Source organism: Ammospiza nelsoni, chromosome 21 (assembly GCF_027579445.1).
Source record: "Ammospiza nelsoni isolate bAmmNel1 chromosome 21, bAmmNel1.pri, whole genome shotgun sequence".
In the NCBI taxonomy this organism is placed as follows: domain Eukaryota; kingdom Metazoa; phylum Chordata; class Aves; order Passeriformes; family Passerellidae; genus Ammospiza; species Ammospiza nelsoni.
In genome coordinates this window covers 1011117-1035149 of record NC_080653.1, presented here as the reverse complement: position 1 = coordinate 1035149, position 24033 = coordinate 1011117, and the positions used below count along the sequence as shown (strand labels likewise).

The window sequence follows — 24033 nt, the reverse complement described above, 5'->3', positions numbered from 1 at the left end:
TCTGTCACTGCTTCAGCTTCCAAAGCTAAAACCAACAGGGAAAGCATTAGAGGAGAGGAAGGCATGGGAAGGACCTCTGGAATCAATCAAAAGTGATTTATTGTTATTTCTGATCATAATTTGTAAATTTTTTTGGGGGGGGGGCTTTATTTTTATTTCTGAATGAACCTGTGATCGCAAGCCTGGTTGTCAGACTGCTGAGACCTCCAAAATCATCTATAAATACCTGTTTGCACCAGAGGGAGCTCAGCTGTGCCACATGGCTGAAGAGATACAGTGCAAACACAGCTAACACTGGGAAAATTACTGTATCAAGCAAATTGTGAAAGGGTTGAACAGAATTACAGAGTATCTTGAGTTGGAAAGGAGCCCCAAGGATCACCCAGTCCAGCCCCTGGCCCTGCACAGACACCCCAGCAATGCCTGGGCATTCCTGGGTGCTCCTGGAGCTCTGGCAGCCTCAGGGCTGTGCCCATTCCCTGGGCAGCCTGGGCAGTGCCAGCACCCTCTGGGGGAAGAACCTTTCCTGAAATCCACCCTAAACTTCCCTGGCACAGCCCCAGCTGTTCCCTGGGCCCTGTCCCTGGTCACCAGAAGTTGTATCCATTGCAACAGGAGTCAGAAAGATGTTGGGAAAAGTCACTTGTCCAGTCTCAGTTGTTCATTGCCCCATAGTCAGTGTCTCTAGCAGGATAAAATCAATGTAGAGCTGTTTGTTGTTCATCAAGGCCTGACTATGGGATGGAATTCACTCCCTGAAAGTCCTCTTCCCCTGAAAGTGCTGGCAAATACTGAGGTTCCGTCGATCCTAGGCAGGACCCAGTTCTGATCCCTGTCTCGAGCCTTGATCCCACTTTTCCAGCTTCCCTATGAGTGTTAAATCCTGTCAGCAGCTCAGAGCCTCCACCTCTGCCTGTTGCTGACCACCTGCAGCTCCATTCCCATCCCTGTACCCAGACCCAGGCCCGCAGTGCTCCTGGCCGAGGTGACCCGGGAGCAGGGATGGATCTGCTGCCCCCGGGCCGTTTCGGGAATGCATCCCCGGGATGGAGCTGCTGCCCCCGGGCCGTTTCGGGAATGCATCCCCGGGATGGAGCTGCTGCCCCCGGGCCGTTTCGGGAATGCCGCATCCTCGGCCCAGCCGGCTCCCGGGGCGGGCAGTGCCCCACGGCCCCGCCGCCTTTGGCAATGCTGCTCCTATTTGCCTGGGATCAAAGGGCTTCGCCTGAGCTACCGGCCCAGCCCAGCCCTGCTCACCTTCCACCTCCTGGGGCTGCCTCTGCCTGCCTGGAGGGCTCCAGGGGCTGCCTGGAAGGAGATGGGTGACCCTTACCTCATCAGGGTGGCATGTGTGCTCGCCTGGGTGGGTCTCTGAGCTGTCCCTTCCCGAACTGCTAATCCTAGAGCAGACCCGGCTCCACCTGAGCTTCTCCCTAACGAGCAGGGGGAACCAGGGAGAGCAGCATGAGTGGGAGTCAGGCCCTCTGACAGCCCTGGTGGTGACAGGGGACCTGTGGGAGTTTCTGCTGTCCGTGGAGGTCAGGAGGGTTAACGGGGCTGCACATCGCTCCCCAGCAAATCCAGCTCTGAAACAAGGGAGCAGCTGGCATGTGGACAGCTGAGGAATTGTTGGGTTTCTGTTTTGCTGTGGCTGCAACATCACCAAGTAGTTCACTTCAACAGCTTTAGGAAGAAACCACCCATGAGCTGCAGGGCTCTGGCAAGTGTAGGTACTGCAGCCCACCACAAGTCAAAAACTGAGGTAGGAATGGTTTCCTCAGTCCAAACAGGTGCTTCTTTCTCCTGGGAAGAGCCCAGGAGGCAGACATGGATCCAGTGGCAGGTGTGGACACAGGGTACAGTACAGAATTTCCACTGAAGCTTCTGTTGTTTTGGACAGGCAAAGCTGGCAGGGGAGCGTGGAGCCCGTGCAATCCTTTTTGACATCACCGATGATGAAAGTGCTGCTGATCAGGTACAGACCCCAGTGATACCCTCAGCTAAAACACAGTGCTCCTGTCTCATCCCAAAATGTGCTCAGGGCAGGACCCCCTAGCCACCAGTGGGAGGTCCCAGGATGCTGCTGGTGTTGGGTGTTGGCTCTTACCCTACACAGACACTTTCCATGGCACATCCATGCTCTTTAAAGACATTGTCTGGACAATCAAACTTTTCTGTGAGGAGCTGGATGTTTCCTCTTGGGAAATCATAAATTTCCCCATCTCACATAGTCCAGACAGCCCAGTGTACCTCAAGAAAGGTGATTTCTCAAGTTTCCAAGCCAACCTGCTTTTCTGTTGGTGCAGGTTTAACCTTGGTTAGGACACCTCCAAAGGTCCTTTTCCCGAGCACTGTTGTCATCTCTGGAAGGGAATCAATTCCCCATCCAGATAATCCAGGGATGTCCAGCTTTAGGTCGGGAACAGACAGGGGAGCTGGTGCCTGACCTCATGCAAGCTCTGGGCTGACTCCTTGCTAGATCCATCCCTTGTGGCTCTTTCATGCACTTAGATCCTAATTTCTGGTGCCAGAGAAACACGGCAGCAAATGCAGGTCCCTGAGGTGATGCTGAGGTTGCTCAGATCCCAGTCTCTGATCCCTACCTCAAGCCTTGGCTTCCACTTTTCCAGGTTTCCCATTTGGTACACAATAGCCAAGAGCATCAAATCCTATCAACAACTCAGAGCCTTTGGCCTTGCCTTCATGGTCTTCTTGACCATCTGCACCTCCATTCACATCTTCATCCCTGTCCATCGACCTTTGGATTCCCCCAGGATATGGGAAGGGGTTACTGGGTCTGATGGCCACCCTGATCCAGGTCAGGTGGAGGAGAGCAGACTCAGACACTTGCTGAGCCAGCCTGGACCACAGTGTGACAAGCAGAACAAGCAGAATGTCCTTACGTAGGAGGGGAATGGGATGTGTCCAGAGCAGAGGAAGCATTTCTCTGGTGAAGGCAGCACTTGGCAGTGCTGTTGGCACTTTCACAGAGAAGAGGAGGGACCAAGAGCTTTTGTACAGGGGCTTGAAAGGAGCTCAAGAGACACCAAGAAATGGGTGGTTGTGCATGAGGAGTCACCAGCAAGGAAAATACAGAAATCCATGCTGGAAAATTGATAAAAGAGAGATTTCCATCTGATTAATCATAGAGGGATAGTGTAAACTTGGGGGAGCACTCAGTCTCTGAAGTGTTGCACAAAACATCATGAGGAATGGACTTGCCTGGGAGGCCGGGATCATCCTTGTTTCAGGCTGTGCTGGATCAGCCCTTACTGTGTTTGTTTCTTTGCAGCTGAGGAAGCCCAGAGGCCTGAGCCAGCCTGTGGTCCTGATCAGGGGCCATGATGCTGAGCTCCTCATGGGCGTTGTGAACAAGAACAGAGAGGCCCACGTGAAGATAGAGGTCAAGGAGCCACCAGCTTGGGTGAGAGACACATGATTCCCACTGCCTCCTGTATCCTCCCTCCCAGCCTGCTAGGCTTTCCCAGAGAGGCTGAGCTTTCTTCCCTAAGGATGGAGATCATGGCCTGTTGCAGGAGTCTTTAGCATTCAGACCTGCTGCAAGTAAAGGCTCAAAAGCACTTTCAGCTTACTTAGTTTCTTTTGCTTTAATGTCATGAATGAGGCAAGGGGATTCTCTGTCTCTTCAAGTAAAACCAAACCTTGATTTTCTCATTTTGTGCTGCCTTAGACTATGGTCTCAAGGCAGCTGAGATGCTTCAAGACTGAGATATTCTGTTCTTGTGTGGATGTGCAGAAAAGACTGAACTGTTTAATTTTACCTGTAAAGAACAAAGAGGAGGAGCTTGGCCAAGGATGATATTTCCCAAGACTGATGGTCCAGAAAAGATGGAGATTCCCCTAGCTTTTAACTCCCACCAAGAGTAATTTCCACACAAGAGTAATTTCTCTCCTATTTTATCCAACAGCCAGACTACGATGTGTGGATCCTTCTCACAGTGGTCAGCACTGTGGTCGTCATCATTTTGATTTTTGTTGTCCGCACAAAGTGCCAGCTGAACAGGACGCAGGTAGGGATCTCATGGAGCAGACGTGTCTGAGCAAACAGGAAGAGAAGGAAAGCAGGAACAGACACCTTTTGGGAGGGGAAATGGGCAGATAGTGATTGGACAGGGAGAACAGTTTTAAACTAAGAGGAAAGATTTAGATTAGATGTGGGAAGAAATTCTTTCCTGTGAGGGTGGGGAGGCCGTGGCACAGGGTGCTGTGGCTGCCCCTGGATCCCTAGAAGTGTCCAGGGCCAGGTTGGATGGGGCTTGGAGCAACCTGGGATAGTGGAAGATGTCCCTGCCCATGACAGGAGAGTGGAATAAGATGAGCTTTAAGGTCCCTTCTAATCAAAGCCATTCCTTGATTCTATCATTGTATGATTTAGTATTCTTAATAGAAATTAACAAATGAAATAATAATCTTCTCAGAGTCAGATGTATTTCCATATTTGAGACTATCCCATTTGTCCCATAGAGAGACAATCATTTGGGGATCAAAAATTCAGCACTGCTGAGTTACTTGAATATCTAGGGCCAGATGTCTCCCACTGGTGACAAAGCCTGCTTTGGCTGAGTCAGCTTAGACAGAAAGTCACCTCTGAAGATAGGTATCATCCCCAAATTTCTGATAATCCCATTGTGAATATGGGAGGGCAGAGTAAGGCTGATCCTCTCCTCAAGCCCCGTGTGTCTCTGCAGGACTCGGTGCAGCAGCAGACCCTGCAGGCCATCGGGCAGCTGGCCACGCGCCGCTACCAGCCCCGGGCGCGGCCGGCCCCGCGCTGGGACTCGGCCAGCAGCTGCAGCTCCGCCCCGGTCTGTGCCATCTGCCTCGAGGAGTTCAGCGAGGGCCAGGTAGGGATCTGAGGGATTTGGGCAGGATGCTGCACTCACGGCCCTGGCTTCCCTGGTGGGGGGGGCAGCAGTGGGAGCTGACAATGGCAGGAGTCGGAGGCCTGTGAGATGCTTCCTTCTGAACTCCTGAGTGCTGGAAAGGGATTGCATCCCTGGAGGTGTGCCTGCCCCTGGGCTATAAAGCCTCTGCTGAAGTCATGTCTCCAGGCAGGTCTCCAGCCGTGGCTGTGGGGTAAAATGCCTCTGTTGAAATAGGGTAAAATTGGGTTTGCTGCTCCATAGCACCCAGCCTGAAATCTTCCTATTCCCAAGGCCTTGAACCACTCTGGATGTTCACAGGGCAGGACTGGAGGTGCTCCACAGGCTCCTCCATGCGCAGTTGGGCTGCAGATCCCTCACTGTTAGACGTCTGTCTGTCCTTCAAGGCTCACTTCCATCAGGAAGGACCCATCCAGGTCTTGGAACATGGTTCGCCTTGCTCATGCTCCTCCTCTCCACTTCTTTCTAGGAACTGCGGATCATCTCATGCTCCCACGAGTTCCATCGGGAGTGTGTTGACCCTTGGCTGCAGCAACACCACACGTGTCCACTTTGCATGTTCAATATTCTTGGTAGGGCTCACACACGGCATTTCCTGGCTGAAGACAGGGTTAGGTGCAGGATTGTGCCCAGTAGCTCCAGTTACTCTTGGGAGATGGTCCTTGTGTCCCTGTGCACAGAGTGGACAGGGGACTGTGTGCATGGAGAGGAGTCCCTTGCCTGTCAGCCCACCAGGGTACAGCAAGGTGCTGGGCTTCAGCTGGGACCTGCACCAAGAAGAGGGATTCCAATCCTGAAATCTGTGGGGAAGGGAAGGTGGGATCTGGGGGTTGCAGGGGCCACGGGGAGAGTGTGCAGGACCATCAGGGTGGTTTGGTGGTGGCAGCAAGGAGTTGCAGAGTATGGGTGGGACGTGGGGCCATGCATGGTGGGAGGGCAGTGGAGCATCAGTGCTGGGGTTGCTGCAGCTGGCCTGTGGGACATGTGCTGTATACTCCCTTCTGGGCTGTGGAGTTTGTGCTGTATACTCCCTTCTGAGCTGTGGGATATGTGCTGCATACTTCCTTCTTTCTCCACAGCCAGAGGCTCAGGGGACCAGGCCATGGCTGCCAGCTCCAGGCTGGTCCCTCAGGACATGGAGCCGGGGCGGCGACTCCACCTTTTCCGCCAGCATCCAGGACATGCCCTTTACCACCTCCCACAAGCATATCCTCAGAGGAACCTCAGGAGCTTTCCCCCAGAATCAGCCCATGGCAACTCCTTCTTCCACTCTCCAGAGCTCTCCCAGTTGGATTTTGGCACCATCCACTACATGCCCTACAGACCAGCCACCTCCCTGCTGGCCTGTGGCCACGTGGCCCCGCTGGCCCCAGGCTTGCTGGGGCAGCAGCACCCCAACCCCTCTGCATGCGGGCAGGTGCTGGCACCCCACAGGACATGTCCCCTTCAGCCTCAGCCCCCCTGTGTGGCACCCAAGGCAGCCGTGGCACAGAAGCAGCACCGTGTGCCCACCCTGCGCCGAGGGCTTGGCCACGGGCACCAGCACAACAGCAGTGGCTCTGGGGAGAGCTATCTCACGGAGCACAGCGGGTACCTGGCCGACGGGCCGGGCAGCGACTCCAGCTCGGGGCCCTGCCACGGCTCCTCCAGTGACTCCATGTTGAACTGCACAGACGTCAGCCTGCAGGGCATCCATGGCAGCTGCTCCACGTTCCGCAGCTCCCTCAGCAGCGACTATGACCCCTTCGTGTACTGCAGCTCCGAGGGCCCCACCACGGACCACGGGCAGGAGCAGCTGCGGCTGCCCAGGGACAGGCGGCCCCGGTCCTTGGACCTGATGGTGCCCCAGGGGGCTGCTCTGGCCAAGCCCCAGGTGCTCAGCCACGTCCACTACCACCACCACCAGCACCTCCACTACAGGCAGGACTCAGAGTGTCCCCCTGGGCGAGCCGGGCAGGGGCCCGGGCCACGCAAATCCCGGTATTCCGGGGCCAAGGTTGCCCTCCACAGTGCTCGGACACAAAAGAGAACTGAGAAAAGCCATCATTCTCAGCAGCCTCTGGAAAGCAGTGCCGTGCTGCACGAGGCAGCTCCAGCAGGCCAGCCAGCCTGTCCCCAGGAAGGCCAGGAGCCCCGTCACACCCCCTCGTTTTCTCCAAACAGGCTGGACTACAGTGTAGATGCCAACAGACAACTGGGAGCTGTCCCGCTGTCCCCCAGACACAGCTTACAGAGCAGGCATCACCGAAGGAAAAGAAAGTGTCCCCTGGAGCTGGACCCCGCTCTCCTGCCCAAGGACTCGGCCGAGCCCGGAGCCTGCGGCGCTCCCCTTCCTCCTGGCCATCCCACTGGCTCCTGCTGCTCTCCCGAAGCCCAGCCCCTGATCCCAAGCGCTGCCCTGCCCAGCAGCTCCCAGCCCCTCTGGAAGTGTTTAGTGCCACAGCCCAGCTCCGAGCTGAGGAAGCAGGAGGAGAGGTTGTCAGGACGGGAGAGAAACCGCTCGGTTCCTGCGGATGTCTCAGGGATGTGCACCCCCAGGCACAGTCTGAGTGTCCGCCTTCACTGCCCATCTCAGCAGGGTGGTCAGGGTAAGTCTGCTCTTCGCCTCTACTGGCAGCAAGCAAGTGAAGGAGGAGGGGGTTTGCTGAAGGAAATCCAACTGCCAGGACACCTGGTACCTTCCTGATGGGTTTTCCTACAGGAGCACTGACTGCAGGAGCATTCCAGAGCTCACCTGTGAGGGTGATGGCCTGAATGATGAGCAAGTGTGTTAAAGAGTGCACCAAACCCTGAAATACTACAACTGAGAAATAAGGTGGCTAATTTTAATTAAACATCGCTAGCAGCTGGAATATCTCCCAAAGGAAGGGGTGGGACCACATTTTTCAGTGTCCTTGCACCAGTCTTGGGTGTCTTACTGGCACAGTCGTTATCATTAGGGCTTTTTGGGCTCCAGTTGTTTTAGCCAAGCCTAGCTAACTGGAATCAGTGAGAAAGGAAGTGTGTGTGGCCCGGGGTAGTAGAACAGACTAATTGAGTTGCTCGATTTGCACATCCCTCATTTCTCACCTGCCTCTGTTGCGTGGGAGTTGCTTTTTAGTGTCTTTTGGAAATCAGATGTAATTAAAGTTTGGCCTTCTGCCTAACTGCTGCGCTCTCTCACAAAGAGAGGGAAAATGCCTTTGAGACGAGTGTCTTTGAAAGAACCTGAGTTTAGCTCCCAGGTCTTGCTCTCTCAGGTCCTCTGAAGGCAGCAACCTGCAAGTCAGCAGGGACAGGTGCTGGCTGGGAGCAGAGCCTGGCTCCCTTCCTCGCCCTGCCACTGACTCATTGCAGGTCCTCGGGCAAATCCTTTTGATTTAGGTACCAAACACAGATCTGGCTGTCTAATTTCTGTTATAACACTGGCCTTAAACTTGTGACTCACTGTGCCCATTGTGCCACAGAGATAATAACTTCCTCCCAGTGCTTGTCTATCCAGCCCCACCCCACGCCCAGGCTCCTGGTTCTGCGGAGGCAGTGGGGCAGGGGAGGCTGGATGGGCATGGTCCTGGCTCCCTGCAGCTTTCTGGCCTCCCAGACTCCCAGGAACAGATATTTTTCCCAGGTGCAGAAGTGCCTGACACTGCAGATAGATGATAGGGAGGTTCTCCCAAGGCCTGGAGGGATGCTGGTGTTTGGAGAGATAAGGAGGCATCAGGGCAGAGATGTCTCTGGTTGCAGGGAGCTCTGAGTGCCGATGCCCTCCCAGGGTACCCCACTTGGAGAGAGCCCTCCTGGCTCAGGGCAGGTTGCTCAGGGCTTGCTTTGAGCTCCCAATGGACCTGGGAGGCTTCAAGAGCAGGAGTCTGTACACCTCACACAGGGTGCTGGGCATTCCAAGGTCCGTGCCGGGATGTTCTGTGTCCTTGGAAATGTCCCAGTGGCCCCAGTTTGTGCCATCACCTCCTGATGACCCTCTGAACCCCACCCAGAGCCAGTGCCAGCTGCTTTGCCAGGCACACCAAGCCTTCATTCCCTCTTCACTCCCCATTCCAGCAGGCAGAAGGACCAATGTATCTGCAAGTGTTGTGTATCTATGTCTGTTTACTGCAGTAGCTTCTATGGATGCTTTCAGGATCCCCCAGAGAGTCAGAATTCCCTTGCAAGATTGAGAGACTACACAGATTCAGGATTTAACTTTATTAAAAGCAGAGGACAGAGCACAGAGCTTGTGCAGGGCTTATGCAGAAAAGCCACCAAGCTGAAAACATTGGCTGACATAACACAACCTCTGAATTATAATCACATTGGTTCTTTATCTTGAGAAAAGTATAAATCAATAGAGAAGTAAAAAAGAGCAAAGAACAATCTCAGTAGACAGGTTCATGCAAGCAGGACACAAAACACAGACAAGGAGACCAAGGGAAAATGCATCTCTGCCTCCAGATAAATGGCATAAGGCTAAAAATATAAGTGGATGAATTAGAAAGCCCAGCTTTAAATTAAAGTTTTGACATAAACTTCTCAGAAACCCAGTTTAAAAGAAAAGCAAACAGTGGGACCCTGTAATTCCTAGATGAAATTACAGAGAGGGAAGCGTGTGTCTCTTATGGTGGCATGGCAGAGACACTGCACTGAGAGTGTCAAGTCCAGTGACGAGTGACACAAAAATCCTCAGCTGCCCCTGAGCAGAAGGAGGGTGGCATTAGGGTTTATAACACTGTATCATAGGCTGCAAAGAGGAGCCTACATAGACAGGAGAGTCTTATGATAATATTGCTAAAATCAGCAGTCAAATGATGCTTTTGGGCACAGGGATCATGCACAGCCCCAGAAAAGGGCTGGTCAAGCAGCAGGGCAGAGAGGGCACTTGGAAACTGCTGTTCCAAAGCAAAGGTGTGGCTGGAGAAGGAAATCAGAACAGAGCTGGATGCCAAGTGAAGTACAGAGCCATGGAGAGACAGTCCAGGGAATATTGCTGTGAACAGCTTGTGTGAAGCAGACTATTAATGCAAACGTTTTCTGCTGCATTGGGAGGGAGAAGGCTGCCTAAGGTTCTTCAGATCTAGGGAGTGCCACAAGTCTGAGGGATGTTCAGGGGCTGTAAGTGCAAAGCACTAGAGCAAACTGCCTTTATTGCATTAGTGATCATCAGGGGAGTGCTCAGGGAGGTTCTCACCTGGCACAGCTCTATTCAGGGCAGGGGGGGCAGAATCCCTCATGAATCAAATCACCAGTCTGAGCACTTCTGAAATACAGTGGAGAGTAACAAATTGCCAGGGGTACAGATTACCCCCTGGGCATCCTGCAGGGCTCCAGCACTCAGCTGATAAATCCTGAATGTGGACTGCAATCTCTTATCCATGCCCAGACCGAGGAGGAAGAGCTGAGGGCAATATCAGCTGGAAATAGCTGAAGCTACAGAATGATGAGCCTGACTTTCCAGCCAAGCAAATTGTTAAAAATTCAAATACAGGGTCTGACTTGTAGGCACCTGGCTGAATGTGAAAACCAGGGGAGGAGGCAACCCAGTTTTTGTAGGGAGAGATAACACCTGACAGATCTTTTAGGGGAAGGAAGCTCTGAAAGGATAAAAGGGAAGGTGCTCAGGTAAATAACTGACTGAAAAAGGAGACAAGAGTGCAGATCAGACTTAATGGAGGGGAATTACTCAGAGAGGAGAGAAGTGGAGTTCTGCAACTGTATGATCCTTCCAGCAAGCTCATAAATATCCTGGACAAGGAGAGGAGATAGCCAAGTGTATAACATATAAAATCCATCAGGATGTCAAGCATTAAAACTGGATACAGAGTGTTACAGGAGGATCTCCTGCTGCTGAGCTGTTGAGTGAGGGAGTGGTGGATTAAATCCCCTGTGAGTAGCACAAAATGCCACACATGAGCAGACCCACTTTTAAGTAAAAATCACAACATTATTGTTATCATTATTGTTGTTATCATCATCATTAGCTGGTTGGGAACTATGTGGAACAAGCAGAAAGTGCCTTTATGCAGCTGTGTAAGCCTGTGGTGATCTCACAGCTCCTGATCACCAAAAAGGGTGGAAAAAGAAAGGGAAATAATTTCTGCCCCCTTGGAAGCAGGGCAGAAATGTATCTGGTACAATCCCAGTGATGTTTTTTCCTGAGAAAATAGAAAGAATAGTGAGACTTTCATGTGGGTAAAAAGGTGATCAGCAGAGGATAGGGAAGAGAAGATATGAAATAAGGAGAGCAGAGGAGAAGGCAGACAAGAGAGTACTTCGAACAAAGTAATTGATGACATCAAATGGAAACCAGAAGCTTTAAAACACCCAAAAGGCAACACAAGGTGTGTAATGAAACCTGGTGCTGGTTGCCCCCGGGATGTAGATGCCAGAAGTAAAATGGTTTTGAGAGCCCAGATCAAGAGGTAGCAAATGCAGAGATGCAAATCTGCCCTCTGGCTCAGGAAGTTCCTAAACCAGGGCTTCCAGAAGCTGCTGGTGGTGCTCCTGTGGGATGCAGCACCCTCCAGGTGTATGCTAACCTCACCCAGCTGCCAGGTGAGGCTGAATTTTGGTCCACAGCCCCTGGAGAAATTCCACTTGTGCAAGCAGTGCCATGCACTGGCATCCCAGGGAATAACGCTGTGGATGACCCCAAAGAGCCTTGCATGATCTTGGAGTTGATGCCTCTTCCTTGAGCACCTCCACCAGCCCTTCTTGGTGGGCTTTGCATAAAGGTGGATCCCTTACTCTTGTGTTGCCTGGAGACACCACACCTGGGAGTCTTGTCCCTGGAGAATCAATCCTGGAGCAATGCTGATGGATCCTCCTAAGGGAAGACAGACAGCTGGCAGTGAATTCCAGCTGGATGGCTTCCTAAACTGCACTGACACACCCGGGAAGCGTCCCAGAACAGCCACACTGCTCCAGCACAGGCTAATGAAATCTCTTCATTTCTCTCCCTGTGAAAGCTCACCTCCTGCAGTCCTCTCAATATCCTCCCCATCTCCTCCCTCCTGCTCATCCTGAGTCCCTTTTCCTGCCACATCTTTTAACCTTACTAGGGAGGGGGAAAGGGATGAGAGGGCAAGAAAAGACCACCCTTAAAACCCAACACCCAAAGAACATGATTTCTGTGGTGTAGGATGGTGTGCTCCAGGTCGTTGCCCTGCCATGGCCAGTCCACCAGCCAGGGTTCTCTGACCTGTCCCAGTTCATGATCTTTTCTCAGCCCAAGCAGGAGACACTTATGCAGGCACAGCTTTCAGAAAATATTTTAGTAATGCTATTTGAGACTGAAGGCATGTGAAGGTAGAGGGCTTGAAGCTGGACAGTCTCTTTTTGGTTTGCACGAAGCTGGTCACAAGGAAAGTATGTGGAAATGGCTTACTCCACATACTTGTGACTCAAGGCACAAATGCAAGAGATGCTTAAACTCTGTCTTCAGGTACTGTGGCCATGCTTGCACATGTGTGTATGTGTATAACATCATGTGCATTCATTTTCCCACATTGATTAGCTACACTTTTCCAAGCAGAATCTCATTTGTTTGTTTTCTTCCCACATATTTAATTTTCAAGGCTCTGCTCCTACAGCTGGAGCAGATACATAGGTGATATATAACCAACAAGAATTTGTTGTGACTGTTCTGAAAAGCTGTTTTGAATTGCCCTCGATGAATCTCTAAGAGGGCATTTCTTTCCTTTGATCTCAGAAACATTCAGGAAAAGGGAGATAGGAAAAATAATGCCTGTGTGCCTTTGCTGGGCTATGCTGACCTTGTCTAAGAGTTCTGGGCAGGCTTGAGAGACATCTGGGAAGGGACTGTGGTGTGTGTGACAACAGGCAGTGAGTCAGAGAGAAAGGGGCTGTCTGGAGCAGTGACTTGGGTGCACCTTTTTAGGCAGCCCTTTTGTTGGATGTTTCCAAGTAAACTGCTCAGCACCTGCCTGTCAATTCTCCAGGCAGAAGGGGCTGGCAAGAGCCTGGGCCTGAGCTGGGCTCAGAAGCAATTTGTGCAACCTCTGGCACACTGTGGAACATGTGTCATTCCTGTCTTGCATCACTGCTCTCTGCTCTTACTGCCTGGAGTTTCTGTTGTCCCCTGGCTCTATGAGATATGAATTGGTGTAATTTTCTGTTCCTAATAATTTTTGAATCAGCAGTACAGATTTTCACAAAGAGCAAACATAAAAAAGCCTCAAAACAAACACCTAGCAGTGATGTGAATCCTAGGATGCCCTTAGCCTGCCTCCTCTGAAATATACAAGGAGCAGCTTGATGTCTTGAGATTTTATTGTACTTCACCTTAGAGGAATAAACTGGCCAGAAAATTCCCTCTGAAAAACTGAGAGAAACTTCCTAGAATCATGCAATATTCTGAATTGGAAGAGACCCACAAGGATCATCCAGTCCAGTCCCTGGCCCTGCCCAGGACACTACAACAATCCCAGCCTGTGCATCCCTGGGAGCATTGTTCAAACACTCCTGCTGTGGCAGCCTCGGGGCTGGGACCATTCCCTGGGGAGCCTGTTTCAGGGCTTAGTGGCTTTTTTAGTAGCTTCCACTTAGTGGTTTTTCCTGCAGCATCTGTTCTCTGGATTGCAGGGTCAAGGCCCCAGCCGCTGCAGAGCCTGGGAATGTTCAGCCAGGTGTAGCTGACACTTTTCTTTCTCCTTTTCTTTGAATGCAGAATCTGAAGAGGAGGTCCAGGATGTCCATGAACACTCAGTTTAATAAAACACTGGCCTGTTTGCTCGCTGGGAGTTGGAGTGGACACAGATGTTGATGGAGCTGCTCACATGTGGCTCTGCCCAGCCCTGCCCTGCTGAGACAAAGACTGGCGAGAGCAACGGGCCACTCATGGTGTCCTGCCATGTCCCCACGGCCCCACGGTGACACAGACAGAGCTGCTCCCTGGGCTGTCTGCTCTGGAGGCACAGCAGCCCCTCCTCATCCCATGGCACCGCTCCGAGCTGGGCAGGGCTCCCGGGGAGAGCTCACCGAGTGAGTGCAAGCTGCTATTTTGGCGTCTTCATGCCACAGAAGGTTTTGCTAAACACTGCAAAAATAAACAAGTCTTCAGGACCAAAAGCTGCAGAAATTACTTTCTGTGGCCTGGTAGCTCCTGACTTCATTTCCTCACTTAGGTCAAAAGCCAGATTTCTTCAATTAACTTTTCCATGCTTATTTCAGACACAGGAACAAGCTATTCTCCATCTCACCGCTCACAGGGCTGCCCTGCAAAGTGCTGCTTCTGACTTCAGTGGAAACCAAGAGCTCTCATCATTTTTCGTCACCTCAATGTCCCTCAGCTGACACCATCTCAGCCACTGACTGTTTGCCAGCAGCAGGAGAGGGGAAGACACAGGGATGTCAGCATTTCTGGGAAGGAGCTGGGTCAGACTCTTTTCATTGCAAAGAATCTACCCTCTCATCTGGGAATGTGAACAAAGTCTCTCATTCACCCCCTAACTCCTCCACCTACCCTCAAATAGCTGTCATGGCCTGTTAAGAGCATATTTCAAACATATCTTAGATGTCTCCATCACAGGAGTCATACAAAATCCTGGAGTTCATGTGGTTCCTGCTTCTCTCCTTCCTCTCCTTCCAAGACACAGCAAAAATTCCCAGCAAAAGCCTCTGTAACAGATGCAGAGCAGAGCCCTATCCATCACCCAGCCTTAACTTCATATTCTGAGACTCCTGAAATCCTTCAAAAGGATTTTTCTATCTTTTCCAACATTTGATGATGCAGGGATAAAACTTGAGAAGTCATCAGGCTCTAGTTTATTACATTCCCCCTCCCCCCCATTTATGAATATTTTGGGTTTTTCTGAATATCACTAGTTCTTATTTCCTACATCTCATAATTTGCAGACATTCAAGCAAAATGAAACCTGCCAAATTCAAAACTTACAGAACCCATGCAGCTTTCAAACAGCAGAGAATTCCTGTCAGGTTCATTGCACTAAATGATCAGTCAGGCCAGATCCCCATGTGAAGTGCACGTGTCTGTGGCACCAAGTGCTTCCAAGCACAAGGAAGCATTGGTGAGGGTACAACACTGGAGCTAAAGACAACTCTTAACAATTTGAAACTTGATGTAGGGACAGACTTTCCCATCTGCTCAGTAAAGCTTCCCATGTCTTCCTTTGAAGCAGCAGCTTCTCAAGAGAGTGCTCTGGTGATGCAGTCCCAGTTCAGGATAATCCTCTGCCTCCCTTTGTTGGTGGGAAAGGTTTTTACAGGGTTTGCTGCCCTTAATCCTCAAAAAAGGCATCTTTGTCCCAGCTGCTAATCAGTCCCTGACAGTCAAGTGATCAGCCAATAGCACTGTTTTAAACCCAACATTATTCCCTTGTAGAGCTCATTCCTTGTCTCCTTGTGACCAGGCCCCTGTGGAACCTTTCAGTCTAGGGAAGAGCTGAATTTCCTTCACCAAAGAACCCAGCAGAATTACATTCAGACCTTTCCAGGCTCTTGTTTGTCCTACAGCACAAGCAGAAGACACAAGCTCAGAATTCTCCTGTGCAGAGAAGTCAGTCTTAAACTGGAGGAAAAATCCAGGAGTGGGTCTGGATTCACCTCATTTGGCTTCTTGTGCTCCTGGTCTGTGGCTTGTCTGAACCAGCTCCCTGTAGCCTTGACCATTCTGGAGGGCTCAGAGGCTTAACAGAGGGGGAAGGTCTTGAAGTCAGGGTGCTCCCACTGCTTTTTTTAGGAGTCAGGAAGGCAGAGAGCCTCCAGGGATGCATTTCTCTGCTCAAAAGAACAAGTGCAGCTCTAAAGTCCTCTTTTTCCCTCCTTATCCCTAACAGAAGAGGAGATTCCTGAATTTGTGAGCCACAAGCTTCTTTGGGAAAGCTGCACCCCCTCCACTCCCCACTGCAGTATTACCAGGCTGCCAGGGCAGCGCCTGCTCCCAGGGTCTCCCTTGCCCGACCTTCTGCTGCTGCTCCTGTTCCCATAGGAACTGCTGGAGTGCAGGTCTGTCTCCGTGGGGCTCAGGGGAGGAGAGAGAGGAACTGTCTGGGAACTTGGGTTTGAAAGATCCTCTTCAGCAGATGTGTGACTGTCCTTGGCTGCCTGGAGGGGAAGAAGCAGTATCTGAGAAAACAGGGAGTGGTTCCTCACAGTTCTTTACCTCTTGCTTCTGGGTGATGCTTTTGAGGGCTGTGGGCTCCACTGTGGAGTTTCTCCAGCATTCCTGCAGTGATGCGGAGCTTATTTTCCTTCTTTGCATCCCAAGTCACAGCCAAAAACTGATGGAAGCCAGAGCATCCCAAACTCCCTCTATGGAAACTGAAGGCCCACTCCTTCTGCTGGGACCCCCTTCCCAAGAGGTCCCACCCCTGAACTGGGCATGGTCGGGCTGGCTGGATATCTCCCCTCCTGCACAAATCCTTCAGATCCTTTGGAAATGTGAATATCGGTTCATTTTGTTGTTGCTTTTTGTTTCATTTGGGTTTTTTTTTTTTTTTTTTTGCTGAGTCTATCTTGGCTCTCGGGGTTTGGGAATAAATTATGACCCAGAAAAAAAAAAAAAAAAAAGACCAAACACGGGGGAAAAAAATACATTTTATATATATGCAAAACTGTGTATTTATGTCCGATAAACACAAAGATGTGTGAATATGCTGATGTGCTCAGAAATATATTTATTTACTAATATATTTATCCATGTACTGGTCTGCTGCCTGCGTTTGTTCTTTGTGCGTGGGGCTGCGCTCGGGCCCGGCCCGGCCGTGACAGAAACCCCGTCCGGGCCCGGGGCGGACCCAGCGCTGGGGCGAGCTCGGAGCCGCTCCCGTTCCCGTCCCCCGTTCCCGTCCCCCGTTCCCCGTTCCCGTCCCCGTGCCCGTTCCTGTCCCCGTCCCCAGTCCCCGTGCCCGTTCCTGTCCCCGTGCCCGTTCCTGTCCCCGTCCCCGTTCCCGTCCCCGTGCCCGTTCCTGTCCCCGTCCCCGTTCCCGTCCCCGTGCCCGTTCCTGTCCCCGTCCCCAGTCCCCGTGCCCGTTCCTGTCCCCGTTCCCCGTCCCCAGTCCCCGTGCCCGTTCCTGTCCCCGTCCCCGTTCCCGTCCCCGTCCCCGTTCCCGTTCCGGGGCGGCGCCGGGGCCGCTGCGCAGCCGCAGAAGGGGAGCGGGCAGCGATGGCCGCGATCTCGCTGGAGACCGTCCCCAAGGACCTGCGGCACCTGCGGGCCTGCCTGCTCTGCTCCCTCGTCAAGGTGGGACCGGGGAGGGGACAGGGACAGGGGCCGGCACAGGGATTGCTCCCCGCCGGCTCCGGACCTTCCTCTGCCCGGCTTAAGCCTTGCAGCCCCTACCGGGCCCCTTTTCCCGGCCCCGGCACTCCCGGTCCCAGCCCCGCCACGTCGGCTCCGGCCCCGACCCTTCCCTGCGCCAGCTCTGTTTCCTCTCGGTCCCGGCCCGAATCTTTCTGCCCTTCTCGGCCCTTTCCATGCCTGTTCTGGCCCTCCTTGTCCCGGCCCAGGCCCCCCTCCCCGGCCTGGTGCTTCCCTCGCCTGGTCTGTCCTTCCTGCCCCGGCCCGGCCTCCCCGCTCCTGCCCCGGCCCTGCCCCGCCCGGGCCTCTCCGCAGCCCCGGGGCAATTTCCGTCCGCCCCGGCCGTGGCCCTGAGCCCTCCTTCCCGGCCTTCCCTCCCTTTCCCCGGCCCCGTCGCTACCCGGCTCCCGGCTGGTCCCGGTCTCCCACACCCGTGTTCCCTTAGACCATCGACCAGTTCGAGTATGACGGCTGTGACAACTGCGAGACGTATCTGCAGATGAAGGGCAACCGCGAGATGGTCTATGACTGCACCAGCTCCTCCTTCGATGGGTGAGTGGGGCTGGGCCCGGCCGCGGTCCCCCGGGAGCCTGGGGACACCCAGGTGGCACTGTGGGGTCACCCAGCCAGGAGACATCCCCTTACTGCCATCCCTCCTGCAGGATCATCACCATGATGAGCCCTGAGGACAGCTGGGTCTCCAAGTGGCAGCGGATCAGTGAGTAATTTGGGAGCTGGAGATCCCTTCTCTACAAACCCTTCTCAGGGGCAGTGGGAACTGCTGCTTGGGGTGGAACTTGGGTTTGGGCACTTGGAACTGCTGGAAGGAGTTCTGCCCTCCCTGTAAAGGGACATCTGCACAGGTTGAGGATTCCCATGTGGCTGCTCCATGTGGGGTAACTTGGGGTTTTATTTCCTGCAGGTACCTTCAAGCCAGGTGTCTATGCAGTGTCTGTGACCGGCCGCCTGCCCCAAGGTACCTGTGTGGTGGAGTCAGGCTTTGGGGCTCTGAACACTGCATTAGGGAACATGCCATGTGGGTGATGGGATCAGCAAGGGTGTGACAGGATCAGCAAAGGTGACTGCGAGGAGGTGCTGGACTAGAGAGGGAGTTTTAGAGTTCAGCACTGTACCTGCCAAAAGGTTATATTGTAAGCTGCTGACTGAAGCCTGGCTATCAGAGGCATCAAGTGGGTTTAATTAGTGATTCTGGAAAGTGGGCATGTCTCAAACCATTCAGCTCCAGGATAACATGGAGTTTTGTTTATAAAAAAGGGTTTTGCAGAATGGGGTGCTGTTGTGGCAATCCCAACAGACCCCTCCTCCTGCACTAAGGGCTTATGCCATGGTGGACTTGTTTACAAATGGAGTAGAGGGTGCAGAGGATTTGCTTCATCTCTGGAATGCAGAAAGGGCATCATCCATCCAGCTGAGTTTCTGCCCAATATGTAGTCCCAGAGTAGACTCCTAACCCAGGGGTGAATCCCAAACCCCTGGGGTGGAAGCTATGCCTGTGTCTGACTGGGGTCTGCATTGGGAAGGAGCTGGAAACATCATGAGGCCGGGAGCTGAGGCCTTCTGACACAGCCCAGGCACATCTGAAATACCTAGGGTTTAAATGGGATATCAGGGAAAGGTTCTTTCCCCAGAGGTGGTGGGGCACTGCACAGGCTCCCCAGGGATGGTCCCAGCCCTAAGGCTGCCAGAGCTCCAGAAGCGTTTGCACACTGCTCCCAGGCATGAACAGGGTGGGATTGTTGGGGTGTCTGTGCAGGGCCAGGGACTGGACTCCCGTGATCCTTATCCCTCTTCCAACTCAGGATATTCCATGATTCTGTGAAATGAAGGTTATTGTCCAGTTCTACATGACAGAACCACCAGATGTTCCCAGGGCTCCTCATTCCAGAAGACTGAGATGTGTTTGTCTCCTTGCTGCAGGGATCGTCCGAGAGCTGAAGAGCCGTGGCGTGGCCTACAAGTCTCGGGACACAGCCATAAAAACCTGAAGGGCCCTTGTGCTGCCCGGAGATCCCAGTGCTGCATGGAAGAAGCAGTGGGCACTGCTCCAAAACCTCTGAGCTTTATCCTGTAGGGAAGTGGGGCTGGACTTGGGGTGTCCAGCTTGGCTTGGAGCTGGCTCAGCTCCCCTCGCTCAGTCCCTCCAGACTCCTCCACACCACAGACCACAGACATTTATCTGAGCCTTGACAGGGGGGAGGGTGTGAGTAGAGCTGGGAAAAGATGTTTAATCATTATGCCCAAGCTTTTTTACAGTTGGTGTGGGAAAGACGGGATTTGGGAAATAGCTGTGTAAATAGTTCAATAAAACCCACTGGCTGGTCAGGGCTGGGTCCAGCTGTCACTGTGTCACTGGTTTCACCCTGTGATTGTCACTGCTTGTGCCATGGGCCACCCTCCTGCCTTGAGAGCAAGATCCTGCCCTGGCTACACGAGGTGTCCTTCCACGTGGGAAACCTGCAGCTGCCAGCTGGATGGAGCACAGACGGTGATGGCCAAGCTTCCTGTGGAGCTGCTTACATGGAGGTCATGGAGCCCTGGGCCTGCAGGTCCTGTACAAGGGACAGGTGGCAGGATGGAGCTCCCAGGACATCACTGGCTGTTGCTGGGCTCCAGGGCAGGCAGAGCAGGACGAGCCCGTGTGGTGTGGGAGGCAGCACCAGGCCGTGCACGCAGGCGGGGTGGACAAGCAAGGGTGGAAACACCCAGCCAGCCTTTTCTGCAGATCTGACTGTTACAAGTGTCAGCTTAGTGTCTGTAACACTTGCACTCCTGAGGGATTTGGCCTTCTTGAATTACTTTGTTTCACTTCTGCAGCATCCATTGATCACGAAGAGCCGAGTCCTCAATCAGTAGCCCTGTGAAATAAGATTTATTTTTTTTTCCATGAGATAATCCTGGAGCTGGAAAGCTCAAGTTTTGTTTTCTGGAGACAAGTAACGGAAAACCAGTAGAGTCTGAGAATTACACTTGGTCTGGGATGAGAGCAGCTGCAGCACAGGGAATGCAGGACTGGCTGAGAGTCACACTGCCAGGTGTGCAGAGGTGATGCCCTCCCTGCACCGCTCTAGTATGTAGAGTTGGCCATGAGAAATGAGTCCTAGGTGCCCCAGGTCAGACAGAGCATGGCCTCCTGTAGAGATCTGGAGCAGAAATGTGGTGAGAGAAGCCTGGAGAGCAGGGAAGCTGGAGGGGAAGGTGTCTTAGGCCACCTTTTGCATGGGCCCTTGCAGATGTGGTGCTGAAGTAATGAGTATTTGCTCAGTGCAGACCAGGGTCAAGTCAAGTCCTTGCTGGGCTCTCAGCTCCAGCAAACATCTCCAGGTGCAGGTCACTTTGTGGAAAGAGGTGAGAGCACATCAGCCCCTGGTGTGGGGGTTGGACTCTCCTCTTGGGTACAGGGAGCAGCAGGTTCAGTTCTGCAGTCAGAAGGGGAGTTGATCATGATTTTTGCACATCTCTGGTGAAATCAAATCCCTCGAGCTGACTGGTGAATCATCCTTCAGGCTTGCTGGGTTGCACTCTGGGCAGAAGATGGACCTTGGGAATTCCCAGCAGACCAGTAGGACAAGAGGTGTGACTGTCCCAGCTGCCCAGGGCCTGCCTCTGCAGGATGCTCTGGTTCAGGCATTCTGGGCACGCACCTCTGAGCTCTGGAGGGCAATTTTGACCCAGCTGTGCCATGAGTGGCACAGGGAAACCTGGGATCCCCCCAGATGCATTCATCCCCTGTGGAATGGTCTGGAAAAGCTGCAGCCCTGGGCTGGCTGGGCTGTCTGGACTGTCTGACACGTTCAGGATGGAAGGGGGCAAGGAGGATGAGGTGGGTGGCTCTTTGTCAGCTGGCTGGAAACGGGTTTGGGGAGCAAGGGTTTGGCTCCAGCCAGGCTGGGAGGATGCTGGATGACAGATCCACCCCCCTGCCATGCCCAGCCCGGGGAGCCTCACGCTGGCAGTGCCACGGGGTGGCAGCACGACCTTGTGCTGGGGCTGGGGAGCTGCTGGAGGCCGACTGTTGCACAAGCTCCATTTTCTGCTGTTTCACAGCACCTTTCAATCCAACTGCTTTCCCCTGGCTGCAGGGAATGGCCATGCTGGAGCCACATCAGGACCCAAGACCCTTGTCCCCTGGCCCATGATGCAAAGGAGGTGACGAGAGGGCTCTGCACAGGACCCTGAGCAGGATGGGCTTGTTTGGCCGGGGTTGCTGTGGGGCTGAGGCTCTGTGGCTCTCATCTCCCTTCCTGGGAAGTTGCAGTCACTGCTCAGGGCTGGGAACTTTGCTGAAGGAAATTGTCCCCAGGGCGCAGTGTGCACTGTCACTGTGCCTCTCGGGGAGACTGAGGGGGTTTGGGAACCCTGCAGAGACCTCACCCCTTGCTAGAAGTCCAAGTGCTCCAGGATATGTGGAGGTTAAGATTGGCCGGAGCTGCAGTGCAAATGCAAAAGAGCCACCCCAGTGAGGAAAATGAAGGTGGTGGTCCTTGAAAGCTGCACCTCCTGTGCCTGGTGAATGCGGTGCCTCTCACCAGGCTGGCCCCGAGCCCATTCCCTGCGAGCTCCCTCTGCTCCCGCAAGGCTCCCAACAGAGCCCTTCAGTGAGAGCCCAGCCCCGGAGCTGCCTGAGATATGTACGAGCAAAAAAGCAAACGATGCGGAGCTTTATTGGCTGCAAAAAGTAGGGCAGGGAGCTCTCACGTTGAAGAAACTGGAGAGAAAATGTGCGGCAGCAGCCGGAGTGGGAATCGGGAGCGAGAAGCGTCAGCGGGCCGGGAGCTGAGATGAGTCAGGAGCGCTCCTCCCCCTGCACCAAATGACGCTCGAATGTTTCAGCCAGGCCCGAAAACGCTGCAGGTTTGGCACCCGAGCAGCCTGGCAGCGCTGGGCGGCACGGCCAGGGCAGGAAACACGAGCCAGTGGAACTTCGTGCGGGTTTTGAGAAGCGATACCCCGGCTCTCCCTGCGGACGAGAAAAGCGACTTTCCAAACCGCAGCGCCCTCGGTGCCTGTGCAGAGGCAGCTGCCGGGAAATGCCGTCCCCACCTGCGGGGCCCCTCCGGCTCTCCGGGGACAGCGAGCGGCCCAGCCCGGGCCAAGGCGGCCCCGGCCCCTCTCCGTGTACGGGAGCACATTGCACCCTGCCCAGGGGCCGAGGCTGGGCCGCCCCCCTTCTGCCCCTGTGCCTGCTACGCTGAGGTGTTGCCGGGGCTGGCAACAGCATCATGGAATCATGGAATGCTTTGGGCTGGAAGGAACTTTAAAGACCGTCTTGTTCCCTACCTTGCCATGGCAGGGACACCTCCCACTGTCCCAGGCTGCTCCCAGCCCTGTCCAGCCTGGCCTTGGGCACTGCCAGGGATCCAGGGGCAGCCCCAGCTGCTCTGGGCACCCTGTGCCAGGGCCTGCCCACCCTCACAGGGAACAATTCCATTCCAATACCCCACCTAACCCGGGCCTTTGTAAATTGTTTCTCTTCATCTTTTCTGTAATTTCTCTTCAGGTACTGGAAAGCCATAGTTAGGTCACCCTGGAGCTTATTTTTCCATGCTGAACAATTCCAGTTCTCTTGCCTTTCCTGACAGGACAGGCGCTCCTGCTCTCTGAGAATCAGTCCTGCTTCACCCTAAATGCCCTTTCACCTTCTCCACTGGCTCCCAGTGTGGACTTGGACTTTCCCAGGTGCCTTCTGGCCACCCTGTGTGCCTGGGGGGACCAGATACCTCAGGGATGTGGAAACCCCTGGAGACAGGTGGTAGGAGTAGGAGAAAAGCCCCAGACAGACCCTGTTTAAGACTGTTTTCCTTGGAAACTGGCTGAGGAGACCTTGGCAGGTGGAGGTGATAGGGAAGATGACCTGAGTTGTCCAGGCAGCTGGAGTGAAATGGTGCTGTAGTGAGGATGGCAAAGCCTGGGCATGCCAGGAATGGGTGCCCCTGTCACCTCCGTGTCGGGGCACATGGGCAGAAGCCACCGAGGCCCCTGTGTCTGCTGTGGGGAGAGGAGGCGCCCAGGCCAGACCCGAGCAGCAGCAGGAGGGGGGCAGTTCTTTAGGGGGCGAGGTGGGGAGGGGGCAAGCTGCAAGAGCTCTCAAAGCATGGCAGGAACAGGGCCCAGCTGCCACGTGCCTGTGCCAAGGGGACCCTGGTGCACTGGGATGGAGGCAGGTGGGCAAGGAATGGGGATGTGCTCCCTGCTGAGGGGATCTGTGAGCAAACAGGGAGCTCCCATGCATGATGGGTCCTCTGGGTGCTTTCCCCTCAGGAACTGTGAAGGAAGGAGGAGGCGCTGCCTTGTGAAGGGGAGAGACTGATGGGTTCCTGACAGAGGCCTGCAAAGGGCACCTGGAAGTGGAACATCCACCCCTTGTGAGCTCAGGGCTGTCAGCAAAGAGACCTAAACTGCTTCATGGTGGATACACCTCCAAACCCACAGGTCTGCCCACAGAGTTGGGGTTCTGGAGTCTGGTGGGTGGTCCCAACCCATCTCTAGCCCGAGATCTTTCACCTCCCTGGCCTACTCCATCATGGGAAGGGAGATGCAGAGGCTTGGGAGGGGCAGAGTGGAGTCTCAGCTTAGGAGTGGAGGTGGCTGGGGATGCTGAGGACCCATTTCCTGAGGCCACATGGCAAAGTGAGACCACAGCTGAAGTCCAAGGATGGTATCTCTGCATCACCAGCTCTCCCAGACCTCCTGCTGCATCCCAGGTGGCACTTATCCTTCCCTCCTCCTGGCCAGCTGCACATCACCCAGGCTGGTGCTGCTGCTGGGTGGAAGGGGCCTATTCCCTCCAAGGAAACTGGAAGGGGCTTTTCCCCTCCAACAGGCAGTTGCAGAAGAACCACTGAGTGCCCAAACAGAGCC

At 53.8% G+C, this 24033-nt stretch overlaps 2 protein-coding genes across 2 annotated transcripts in view; both read left to right on the top strand.

Annotated features, from left to right (window-relative positions):
- The window catches only part of RNF43 (ring finger protein 43), a 58192-nt gene extending 41768 nt beyond the window's left edge, over positions 1-16424 (top strand). Inside the window, exons 3-9 of the mRNA XM_059487007.1 lie at positions 1901-1975; positions 3293-3424; positions 3930-4031; positions 4710-4865; positions 5374-5476; positions 5984-7492; positions 13564-16424. Of these exons, the coding sequence (XP_059342990.1) occupies positions 1901-1975; positions 3293-3424; positions 3930-4031; positions 4710-4865; positions 5374-5476; positions 5984-7492; positions 13564-13607 (2121 nt within the window). The 3' untranslated portion in view covers positions 13608-16424. The remainder of the gene's footprint in view (positions 1-1900; positions 1976-3292; positions 3425-3929; positions 4032-4709; positions 4866-5373; positions 5477-5983; positions 7493-13563) is intronic.
- A 564-nt stretch (positions 16425-16988) lies between these two features.
- SUPT4H1 (SPT4 homolog, DSIF elongation factor subunit) lies at positions 16989-19497 on the top strand. The gene is made up of 5 exons (XM_059486922.1): positions 16989-17097; positions 17600-17706; positions 17817-17872; positions 18077-18130; positions 19093-19497. Exons 1-5 carry the CDS (start codon positions 17020-17022, stop codon positions 19158-19160), a joined length of 363 nt encoding a protein of 120 aa, XP_059342905.1. The 5' UTR covers positions 16989-17019; the 3' UTR covers positions 19161-19497.
- The last annotated feature ends 4536 nt before the right edge of the window (positions 19498-24033 follow it).

Excerpts from the sequence above, each read along its gene's own strand:
- SUPT4H1 (XM_059486922.1), top strand. The coding sequence starts at position 17,020 with ATGGCCGCGATCTCGCTGGAGACCGTCCCCAAGGACCTGCGGCACCTG. Across the intron at positions 17,098-17,599 it reads TGCTCTGCTCCCTCGTCAAG|ACCATCGACCAGTTCGAGTA; the intron begins GTGGGACCGGGG and ends GTGTTCCCTTAG. Across the intron at positions 17,707-17,816 it reads ACCAGCTCCTCCTTCGATGG|GATCATCACCATGATGAGCC; the intron begins GTGAGTGGGGCT and ends TCCCTCCTGCAG.